The sequence below is a fragment of the Natrix helvetica genome (assembly GCF_964273705.1).
Source record: "Natrix helvetica genome assembly, chromosome: 5".
Taxonomy (NCBI): Eukaryota; Metazoa; Chordata; class Lepidosauria; order Squamata; family Natricidae; genus Natrix; species Natrix helvetica.
In genome coordinates this window covers 88,717,111-88,729,218 of record NC_138551.1, presented here as the reverse complement: position 1 = coordinate 88,729,218, position 12,108 = coordinate 88,717,111, and the positions used below count along the sequence as shown (strand labels likewise).

The following is a 12,108-nucleotide window of genomic DNA, read 5'->3' as shown; positions in this document are numbered from 1 at the left end:
AAAGGACTCTCTTTATAACGAAGAAGATGGAATTATTTTGAGTGATGCGGACTTTCATTCCAAGCATTTGCTAGCTGAGCACCAAGATACATGAAATTTGTTTTCCCTGATTTTCAATATCCACAGCTCGATCCCAAAGCACGTATCCTTACAAATTGTTCCAACTTGAAATCCCAATCCATCAAAAAAGTTCTGAAATTATTCCCTGAAAAAGTTGGTACAACTTTTTGGCTTGTTTAATGCAGAATGTAGAATGAACTCAAACTTGCTGCCACAAAGTACTCAGTAGGAATCTGTAACCCATCACTTCTCTGTAACAGAGGTGGGTTGCGAACCGGTAGTGGCGGCGGCGGGAGGCTCTGCCCACCTGCCCAGACACTTCTGTGCATGCGCAGAAGCATTGCACAATCGCACAAGCAAACTGGTAGTAAAACAAATAGCAACCCATCACTCCTCTGTAAATATATAATGTTCCAGATTTGCAAGCATGAATATTATCCTATAAATGCTGTAGCAATTTGTGGTCGAAGGACTAGTTTAGGCTAAAACATTAAAAATAGCTGGGAGCAGACAGATGCAGCAATCGCGTCTTACCAATCTTCCCAGACACACCTTCAGAAGGCGCCTCACAGTTTACAAAGTCTTAAAAAGAACTCAATCATCACCTCGAACATTTCTGACTCTTGATCTTAGCCCTTTCTTTCCCAGCCTCTGGAGGTTGAACTTACTTTGCATACAGAGCCCATCGGTGCAATTTTTGGAATCAAGCAGGACGCCGCTACAGTCCTTGCCTCCATTTCGGGGAGATGGAGCCATGCATTCCCGGCTCCTCCAGTGCGTGCACTCGGTGCTACAGGCTGACCACTTGCTCCATTCAGTCCAAGCTCCATCTACTGCATTGCCAAAGAAAAAAAAACACACACATGAGCACAGAGAAAGCTAATCAGAAAAGGGAAGCTTATCAAATGGGCTATGTCAGAAGGCCTTTGGTGGTCGTTTTTTTGCTGCAGATCAGGGCTGCTACAGGTAGTCCTCGAGTTACGAATGTAGCAAAGCCTGCCCATTCCATTTGTAACCTGAGGATTAGCAGGAGTGAATCTTGTACCTTGAACAAGATCACTCCCTACTTTTGCCCACGCATTCGCTAATTGAATGCGAGACTTGTTAAGAGCACATGAGGTATTTCAGGGTGGGGAAGGCCATGGAGTGGCCTACTGATGGGACAGGCCACCTGCCTAAGACTGTCCAAGGCATCTCAGCCCCCGGAGGCTCCATTTCGGCCTGCAACAGGCCGGGGGAGGCCCTCAGAGGGTAGAATGGGACTTGTGAGGGTTGGATAATCCTCTGGGAAGCTCCATTTTGGCCAGCAACAGGCCAGGCAAGGTCTCTGGACTCCCAAACGGGGCTTCTGAGGGGTGGATCCTACCCTCAGAAGCTCCATTTTGGCTGACAATGTGCCGGACAAACGTTGCACAGCCTTTGCGGTTGTTCGTAAGGGTGAACAACTGGTGTGGTGCTGCAAGATTTGTTGTTTTGGACCTTGTTTGCAAATGCTAGGGGGAGCTTTTCATGTAACTTCGAACGTTCGCTAAGGGAACGCTCGTAACCCGGGGACTACCTGTATTTATTTTTGAATTTTGCATTAAAACCATGATGATTATGATGTTGCAATTGCTTTAATTTCAATATTTGCACACTGTTTAGAGTTATCTCAGACTGAGGTGGTAGAGAATAATAAATTTCAGCAATTTATTATTTGCTGTTGGGCAAAGACACCAAGACACATCTGCCTATGGTTATCTGGTGTGATAAAGGGGATAGATCTGTAATCTAAAAATAAAATCTTTCTACATCATAATTTTGGCTACCTCGAAGTGTTCTTGCAACATTTGCAAATTCTAATCTCAATTTATCATAAGATACAAATTCAAAATCTATACCGAATGGAACAAATTCATCAAGCAAATGCATTTTGCAGCATGATTTATCTTAGGGTCCAGCATTCTGTCATAAACTATATGCATTTTACTCTTGAAGCTGGCAAAAATAGCAGGTAGATTAAAATATCCTGGATTCTCACAAAGGAGCTTTTACTGTTTTCCTTACTATAATGTTTATCCTATTTTTTCTCTCCAGGCCGCAAGTGTAAGAATATTGTTCTTTTTGCCAGTACTTTGAAATACTATGTCTTGCTGTTAGCAGATGCTGTGACATTTACAGGAGATTATGAGAATTACAGTGCAACATTTGAAGGGCACCAGGTTGGGAAAACCTAGTGTAACGTTTTGATTTTGATGCCCATCTGGGAAATAAAACAGATTCATGTGTTGAATGATAGCCATCTTGTAACTTCCTGTAAATACTGTCAGATCCGCAGTAAGAATCTCAAAACTAGCTTGGCCTCCTTGTGTCAAGAAAACAGCAACAAGATGTATTATTTCAATCGAACACATGACTCAAGTAGCAATATTTACTCTTTATTCCAGAGGCCTGAGAAAGAAAACAAAAGAAAAAGGAGAAGGCCACTTTACATGGCTTTGCATCATCTTTCAAGGTCTCTAAAGCACATCTAAGGAAATGCGACGACTTCCCCATGTATCTCTCCAGATGCCAGCTCGCAGAAGATGAACCAGTTCTGCACACATCTGGAGGGGAGTTGGTTAATGGCTCCAAGCAGCCATCTGAGAGGGATTTGGCTGAAGCACAACTGTAGCAGGACAGCCCTGAGGTTACAGGTAGGGAAAGCATGTAGTTGCAGCTAATCAGTGAGGAGGAAGAGGAACTGCCTGCTGCAGCTAATCCAAGAACACGTAGGGCAGAGAAAAGGCAGGCGCAGAGAAGGTCAACCAGATTACTCGCAAGGAGGCAGCCTCGCCCTTCTTGATGGGCTGCACCAGAAGCTGGCTATTTAGCACAGCAGACAGATTGAAACGATGCTGGGAACAAGGTGTTCACTTCCTAGCTGTGTGTTTTCTGGTCATTGTGATTCTTGCCTTTCTTTGGATTGACACCGTGCCTTGATTTGGATCAGGCCTTGTGAACTCTGGACTTGGCTTGTCCCGTGAATCGTCTTGTATGGTGGATTTAATTTTGCCTGGTGGCAAATTTTGGGAAACTTTCAAGTGCCTTGTGGATTGATTGGCCATTGCTCTGTGGACTAGCATTGGTCTGTTTGTGACTGGACTTAATTGGGACAGTTCTGGGGTTTTGGTAAAGAGTGTGTGTGTGTGTGTGTGTGAGAGAGAGAGAGAGAGACAGAGAGAGAGACAGAGAGACAAAGACAGAGACAGAGACAGAGAGAGACAGAGACACACACACAGAGAGAGAGAGAGAGAGAGAGAGAGAGAGAGAGAGAGAGAGAGAGAGAGAGAGAGAGAGAGAGAGAGAGAGAGAGAGAGAGAGAGACGCTCAATGCTATTCATAAAAATAGTTGGGACTTTGCTGGTCAAGAAGTAAAGTCAGGAGCAAGCTGAAAATACCCTGTTTCCCCGAAAATGAGACAGGGTCTTATTTTCTTTTGACTCCCAAAAATAAGTGCTTTGCCTTATTTTTGAGGTGGTCTCATTATTTTTGAGGTGCAGGAGGCAGCGAGCGTGGTCACCTTATAGTTGCTGCTGTATTGCAATATTTCCGGGGAGGGCTTATTTTCAGGGGAGGGCTTATTTTAGCGCATGTGCTCAAAAGCCCAATTGGGCTTATTATCCGGGGAGATCTTATTTTCAGGGAAACAGGATAATTGCTTCAGAGGAGCAAAACAACAGGTTCACCATTCTTCAGATCAGAAAGAGTAAAGGAAATATTTTCAGAAACAAGTCACTTTTTTCCTTATGACAGAAGCTCACAATTCAAGACCAGAGGCTCAACTCTTAGAAACATCATTATTAACCTGCTTGAGTGGGATAAATGAGTGCTCTGATCCAATGATCTGAAAAGCAATATCCTCCACAGGTGTACCTACCTGGGCACATGGTAGTGCAGGCAAGCTTCTGGAAAGATTGTCCATCACAAATAGAGCCACCATTGAGTGGCGCTGGATTGGTGCAGGTGCGGGTACGCTTCTGCCACCCACGGCCACAACGGTTGCTGCACGAGGACCAATCTGACCAGGTAGACCAGCCACCATTCACTAGGAGGAAGGAAGCAAAAACAAATACAGTGAGGGAAAAAATTGAAACACAACCTCCCAACAAGCCACCTTTTCCCTCAGCCAAAGCATTCATTTTCCCACCCAGAATAACTACACCAGGGATCAGCAACCTGTGGCACTGGAGCCTGCATGTGACTCTTTCATCCCCCTGCCACTCAAAATATGTGACACAACCACCAACGTGCAACACCCGCCAGTATGCGATTTATTAAGCTTTTCGACCCCCTATAGGCCAACTGCAGATAAATCCAAGAAAAGAAAAATTTCAGAAGTAAACAGAACCTTTAATTCAGCTACATATGCTAGTTTTGTGGCCGCTCAGGAAATAGACGGGGATGGGAAAGGTTTTGTGGCTCCCAGTGTTTTCTGTGGGAAACGGGTCCAAATGGCTCTTTGAGTGTTTAAGGTTGCCGACTCCTGAACTACATGAAAGATGTTCTATACCAGAGATGTCAATGTCGATTTCATTGAGGGCCACATCAGAGTTGTGTTTGACCTAAGGGGCCTGGGTGTGTGTGACCAGGGTGGGCAGGGCCAGTTTGACATCACTCGTGTCGGGGGGCATCTGTGGTGGTCCGAACGCTCTGCCAGTGAAAAATGGACTCCTGAGCTCCGTTTTCAGCTGTGATGGCCTCTTGCCGCCCTCTGCCAGTGAAAATAGACCTTGGGGACAGTGCGCAGCCCCCCCGAGCTTCGTTTTAGCTGGCAGAGGGCGGCAGGAAGCTGTCACAGCCAAAAATGGAGCATGTGGCTCACCCCCAAGCTCCATTTTCACTGGCAGAGGCACCGCGGGCCGGTCCTTTGCTGTTTTTAGGGTGGCCCCACAGGGCAGATCTACGCACCCCGCAGGCCGGATCTAGCCCCCAGGCCTTGAGCTTGACACCCCTGTTCTCTACTGTGGGCATCTCCTTAGACATGCACTGTTGTTCACCTCAATGGTTGTCCCAGCTATTATTAACATTCTTCTGGAAGATATTATTTGATTTCCTATAATCAAGAGCAATCAAGAGGCTAAGGATAAAACAGTCAAAACCAAAGAGGGCTATTTCTGAGACAATGTGAGAACTAGTCCCCAATGATATAAGGAAGGTCAGAGGAATACATAGTTCAATGGAGCTCTGGGAATAGGGACAGAATTTGATGAGAATTTGATATTGGCTAAAGAAATTAAACTGAGCAAATCCTTCAGAGAACTAGGGAAGGTGACACAGATCAGTACACAAAGGTAATCCTGGTAACAGAAGGAAAGATTCATGTCTGAAAAACTGAATTGCTGCTGAATATCTATTTGGACACCCTAGTCCAGTGATGGCGAAACTTTTCAGCACCATGTGTCGAAAAGGGAGCACTTCACGCATGCGCGCACTCATCTGGGCTGTGACCAGGAAGAGGAGCTGCCCAGGGGATATGCATGTACTGGGAAATGAACTTCTGGTTTCCAGTGCAACATGCACACTGGCCCACAAGTCTTCCGGTTAACTGCCCACATGCACACGTGCCGATTAGCTGGCTGATGTGCATGCTCAGCTGGAAAATGGAAGACCAGCTCTTCTGGTTTCTGGCACTGCCGCACGCACAAAGGCCAGCTGACTGTCATGTGTGCATGCGCACCAGAAATCCGGAAGAGGAATGGGTGATGCCATGCGTGCCACGCATGCCATAGGTTGGCCATCATGGTCCTAGTCTGTGGAGAAAACCAATAAAGGCAATTAAGATAAGCCTGTTGAGGGAGAAGAACATCCACCAAAAACACTCTTCATGTTGACTCTAAGATGCCTTTTGCTTGCTCTTCATATTTCAGATGATAAACCAGGGCAGCTACCAGTACATGGTGATTGAGTTCCTGTAGTAAGATTGGGAAATTGTTGTTTCTGTAAGTTAGTCCAAGAATTTAACCAAAAATAGCATCTCCAGGGTGCCTGTTCCTTGCTTCCAATCAAGAAATGTGAAAGTCCTTTGCACATCTTTGTTAAATGTACCTTGTTGTTTATTAAACCAAAGACCTATATTGCAATTTCATGTATGCTTTCGGAGGCTAGAAGTCCTAATGAAATCAACGGGATTTGGTTCTGAACGAAGGATGCACAAGATGGGGTCACATTTCTCATAATTATTACATTTTATTTTATTTCATATTGTTTAAACATATCTAATACTACCACCATTCAATTTCTGAACTTCCTTCTTATTATTACATATTTCTTGTTATGTGTATGTATGTATGTATGTATGTATGTATGTATGTATGCATGCATGCATGCATGCATTATCTATCTATCTATCTATCTATCTATCTATCTATCTATCTATCTATCTATCTATCATCTATCTATTCCCCTCTTATTATTTTATTCAACTTTTTTTCATGTCACCATTGTATTCAAAGACGTTTCCTCTCTGTCTTCCATCTTCCACCTACTTTATTATTCATATTTCCCTTATTTAATTCTTCACATCTATATATATTAAAGTTTCATCCTTCATTCTTTCATTGTTCAGTGTTTCAATATACAATTCTAATATCAACCACAATATCATTTAAACATGTAGCGTAGATCTATTCATATTCCTTCCATTCATCCAATCCATCTGATTCTACTTTTAATACACATGCTTATATTACAATATATTCTTTCATTATCTAATTACTTGTTGCTTAATGTTATTATTAATATTTATTATTAATGTTATTATTTCACTGCTAATCATTATACCGTGTTTCCCCGAAAATAAGACAGGGTCTTATTTTCTTTTGACACTACCCCCACTCCGAAATAAGCACTTGGCCTTATTTTCGGGGAGGTCTTATTATTTTTGAGGTGCAGGAGGCCCCTTAACCTCAGCCTTGCGGATCAGCTGATCCAGAGAGGGCCGGAAGTTCTGCCTCTGTTCCTGGCACACTCTTGCCAGCCCTAGCGTTGCTGGGCCTGCTGCTCTTTTTGCGGCCACCAGTAAGAGAAGGAGCATCTAAGATTTGTGGGAGTGGCCTCCATGAGGCCGTTCCGTGTGGGTAATAGGTGCATGTGGGACGTGTGGAGCATCTTCCCCCACAGGAAATGGCGGGGAACTGGTTGTGCATGCGTTTAAATATTTTAGGGGGGGGTTATTTTGGGGGGAGGGTTTATTTTAGCGCATGCACTCAAAAGCCAGATTGGGTTTATTATCCGGGGAGGTCTTATTTCTGGGGAAACAGGGTATTGTTTAAGCATGTTTATGCCTGCAAAAACCAAATAAACATAAAGACAGAGTGGTCTCCTTTGAGTTATGTGCAACCTCTGGGAACTTCATAGATGGTGTCCATGCTGTTTTCTTAGCAACAATATAGAACCGGTTTTCCATTATCTCCTTCCGGTATGATACTTTATCTTCTAATTCTATATCCCTTATATTTCCAGATGGTTTCCCCACCCAATACAACGAGTCTGAACCTGTTTAACTTTTGTAAGATCAGCAACTGCAGGAAGCTCTATTCCTCACATTCTCCCGCCGAAACAGAATTTCATTCCCTCAGACTCCCACTCACCCCCCCCAAGTTCTCAAGAAACCATTACCATAAACAATTATTGTGGCCGTGGTGCTCCTCCGTTTGGCGACAATGTTTTTTGCCACGCAGGTGTAGTTGCCCGTATCAGACAGCTTAGCCTGCTTGATGATAAGATTGTTATCTATGGTTATCAGGAAGTTTGTGTCCTGGGAAGCATCAACCACCTCCTCGTTCTTCAGCCACTCCACCTGTATTAAGTTTCGGAAAGAGAAAAAGGAAACCAAACGATAAAAGGTTGGGACAGGCAGAAAACAAAAGAAGAGAAAAGACATTGATAATTCTTTATCATCAGAAAAAAAAATTAAATACTGTTAAAATATTCATGACTGGGAGAGACATGGGAACAAGGTCAGTCAATGAATAGGCATAGCAACTAAGTCAGCCAATGGGAGCTCAAACAGTTCTGAGACTGTGCAGAGAATTGAAACAGAAACTTAAGCAGTCTGCTGCTCTAAGAAGTAAACTAGCAGTCTGTCTGGGCTTGTCTGCTGAAATGAAACTAACTGCTTGTGTTGGCCTTTAACTCTCCTGCCTTGTGTTTACTTGGAAAACCACCTGTTGGTATTGTACATTTATTCATCTATTCCTATGTATATAAAGAAATTAATGAATCCAGCTGAACCAGTTATCTGTGTGTGCTTTCTGGATTTGATTTTTCCGCAACAAACTCTGACAAATACCCTCTCCCGAAATAGTTTCTTCTACCACAACAGCAAGTTAAAGCTGGTAATTTGTGATTGTCTTTGAAGTGTAGCCTTCTCTGAGAAGCCTGAGCCATTTGCCACCAAAAATTGATAAGGAGTTACAGAGGCCCAATACAGGTAGTCCTCGACTTACAACAGTTCACTTAGTGGCCATCCAAAGTTACAACAGCACTGAAAAATGTGGCTTATGACCGTTTTTCATACTTACGACCATTGCAGCTTCCCCCATGGTCATGTGATCAAAATTCAAATACTTGGCAACTGACTCATATTTATGACCATATTTGCACTGTCCCAGGGTCACGTGATCCCCTTTTGTGACCTTCTGACAAGAAAAGTCAACGGGGAAGTCAGATTCACTTAACAACCATGTTACTAACTTAACAACAGCAGTGATCCACTTAACTAATGTGGCAAGAAAAATCGTAAAATGGAGCATACCTCATTTAACAAGTCTCTCACTTAGCAACATAAATACTGGGCTCAGTTGTGGTCATAGGACGAGGACTATCTATACACATGGTCTTTTGCCTTACGCAGCACATATCGGAAAATCCCAACTGGTACTTACGACATATAAACATGGTATGAGAGGTATGTACACAATTATTTCATGCTGTTGCAAGCAATTACCATAAAATGATAGCTCAGTAAACTGGAAGAGATACATAAAGAATGCTAAAATGCACCTGGTTTTTCTCATTATTTGAGAAAGATTGTTTTTTTTTTCTTATGTGCAGGCAATTCTATTTTTAAATTTGTGTTGAAAGAGTTGGGTCTGGAATGGCCTAATTTGTCTGGTTGTTTGTTTGCAAAGTAGCAAAGACCAGATCATTACTTGGCTGCGTTTATATTCTGCTTTGCAGAGGTGGGTTCCTAACAGGTTGGACCGGTTCAAGCGAACCGGTAGTGGTTTGGCAGCCTGGGTCGCTGGAACCAGCAGCAACCCAGGCCTGTCACACCCCCGAACCAGTTCTCCTACCGGGCCACCATCTTTATTTTGGGTTCTGCCCATGCACAGAACAACTGTAATTGCACAAATGTAATTTTTTTTCTTTTGTTAACGTTTTGCGCATGCGCAGACCTATTTTTGTGCAAATGCACACATGCACGGAACGCACGTCTGGCGTGTGCATGAGGAAAGCTCACACGTATGTGCAAAATTTTTGCACGCACCGAACCGCCCCCCCCCCCCGTTGCTTTGTCTTATAGTGCCAAAGTCACATTGTGAAAGTCAAGCCAGCGCTGTGTTCAACAAACCATTCCTAGTCAAAGAAATTTGGGGAGGGAGGGAGGGAGGGAGGGAGGGAGGGAGGGAAAGAAGGAAGGAAGGAAGGAAGGAAGGAAGGAAGGAAGGAAGGAAGGAAGGAAGGAAGGAAGGAAATGCAAAATCAATTACTACTGTCTGCATATGTTCTGAACTTATAGACCACGTGAGTGACATGTTGAAGAAATCATTAAGCTACCACTGCTCCTGCAATTAAAAAGTTTTCGGAGAACCATCAAGACATTATCTTCACCTTCCCAGCCTCCAGATTCTATGCATATATAGTGCCAGAATGGAACTATTCCTTTACCCTAATCCTGATGCTCAAAATCACAAATCACTGACAAATATAGAGACAATAGATTTTGGACATCCCCTCCCTGCCGCATGATGTGCTCATTCTTGAAACTTAGCGAGATTTATTAGAGAAATAGGAAGCAGTCTGAGCAAATGCCCAGCCCCTTGCACTGTGCCAGTTCCTTATGCAGATCTCACTGAGTTACTGGAAGTGGTGGGTTTCACATTTTGTTACTGCCGGTTGTCCGCGCGCTCCCACTTTGTGAGAGCACACACCCCTTCCATGCATGCGCTTCGATTGCGCCCATGCCTTCCACGCATGTACCTAGCCTCAAAAACATGCCTAAATAGGATGGCATAAAGACGGGGCGGGTGGGTGGGCTGACCCGTGATTTCACTACCAGTTCGGGCGAACCGGTCCGAACCGGCTGAATACCATCTCTGGTTACTGGGATCCAAAGTCTGCAGCAGAGAAGAAGAAAATACATCCAGAGGAAAGGCCATGGATTGCTGATCTTGCCAAGTGCTAATGGTTCTTTTTCTATCCCCTTCTCAGCAAACAATTTGTTCAGTGTTTTCTTTACTAAATTCTGTCAGGGGTTAATAGCTGATCAGCCTATGTAGGTGGCAGGATGGAACAGGTGTTGAGGTTAAGCACATTATTAGATGTCAGAATAACAGATCCACTGCCTAAAATAAACACTTCTGCTGAATAATGAAAACAGACGGGGCCCCAGTGTGGTGCTATCCATCACAATCCCTCTCCATCTTTACCTGGCAACTAATTTCCCTAACAGGCTCACTTTCGGACCATAAACATCTGTCTGCTAGGTGCCAACCTTCACAGCTGGAATTTTACTATGGTTGCGGAGACTCGAGGAAACAAGCCTGCACTTGAGAGGTGTAACCTCAAGGAAGGAGGCGACAACGGCTGGGCAGAAATTCTGGGTGAGGCTGAAACTTCATATGATTTATTAACAATCTGCAATGGGGAAAAAATGATACGTTTCCCTATCATTATTCACTTTCCCAAAGCAACTTTCAAGGGAAAGCACAGATGTGCCCAGCTGCGGGAGGAAGGCAGGAGGTTTTTCATTACTAACTGCCGGCAAATTAGAAGAAAATATATCTCAGCAACCAAAATTCCTAAAACAAAATTTTCTTATTCATAATAGAGGAAGGAAGGAAGGAAGGAAGGAAGGAAGGAAGGAAGGAAGGAAGGAAGGAAGGAAGGAAGGAAGGAAGGAAAGTCAGGAGATGCACATCTTCCTAAACCAATATACCTAATGATATGGTACAAACGTCTTGGAAGAGGAACAAGTCAAAGAAACAATGATTGTATGGGCAAAACTTTTTGGTTATACTATAGCCATGATGGCACACAGATGTAGTGGCACGTGAGCTGTCAGCTCCAGTGTGCATGCTTTATAGGTGGCATTTGCCACCGGCAAGATTGGCAAAAATGTTTACCAATATGTCCACCAAATGCTGGAAGTGTAATCAGACTCTAGGTACTTATTATCGTAGGTGGACTATTGTGAGAGCAAGTAAATATTGGACGAAAATACAGACATGGTGGGAAAAGATGATAAAGCAACATACAGATCTGAAACCAGAAATATTTTTGTTGGGGATAATGCCAGAGGGCTATGATAAACTGACTATATATTTAGTTTTGCATGTACTGACAGCAGGAAGGATTGTATTTGCACAATATAGGAAAAACAAGAACACTCCATTAGATGAGGATGTAATTCAGAAAATATTAGACTGTGCAGAGATGGACAGATTGACATTAAAAATAAAGGACAAAGACGATACAAAATATTACTTAACATGCAATAGATTCTAGGAGTGGTTAGAGATAAGAGGTAGAAATTACCATATTCTTGGGAGTATAAGACACACCTTTTTCCCCCCCAAAAGAGGGAGAAAATCTGAGTGCGTCTTATACACTGAATACAACATATTTGGCCTCCTGAAACCCCGCCCCCTTTGCAAAAATGGACTTGCAGAGGATTTGAGAGGCTTGCAAAGTGCTCCTGCGGGGTGAGGAGGGCAAAAAAGAGCAAAAAACGGCCTGTTTTTTGCTCGTTTCTGCCCCCCCTGCCTCCAGGAGCACTCTACAAGCCTCCCAATACTCTGCTTC

General features: G+C 43.5%; 1 protein-coding gene across 2 annotated transcripts in view; it reads right to left on the bottom strand.

Annotated features, from left to right (window-relative positions):
• UNC5B (unc-5 netrin receptor B) overlaps positions 1-12,108 on the bottom strand; it is a 276,302-nt gene that overhangs the window by 52,173 nt on the left and 212,021 nt on the right. For both annotated transcript variants that reach the window (XM_081954501.1, XM_081954502.1), the window contains 3 exons: positions 7,699-7,879; positions 3,959-4,126; positions 729-893 (listed from right to left, as the gene is read on the bottom strand). In XM_081954501.1, coding sequence (XP_081810627.1) covers positions 729-893; positions 3,959-4,126; positions 7,699-7,879 — 514 coding nt within the window. The remainder of the gene's footprint in view (positions 1-728; positions 894-3,958; positions 4,127-7,698; positions 7,880-12,108) is intronic.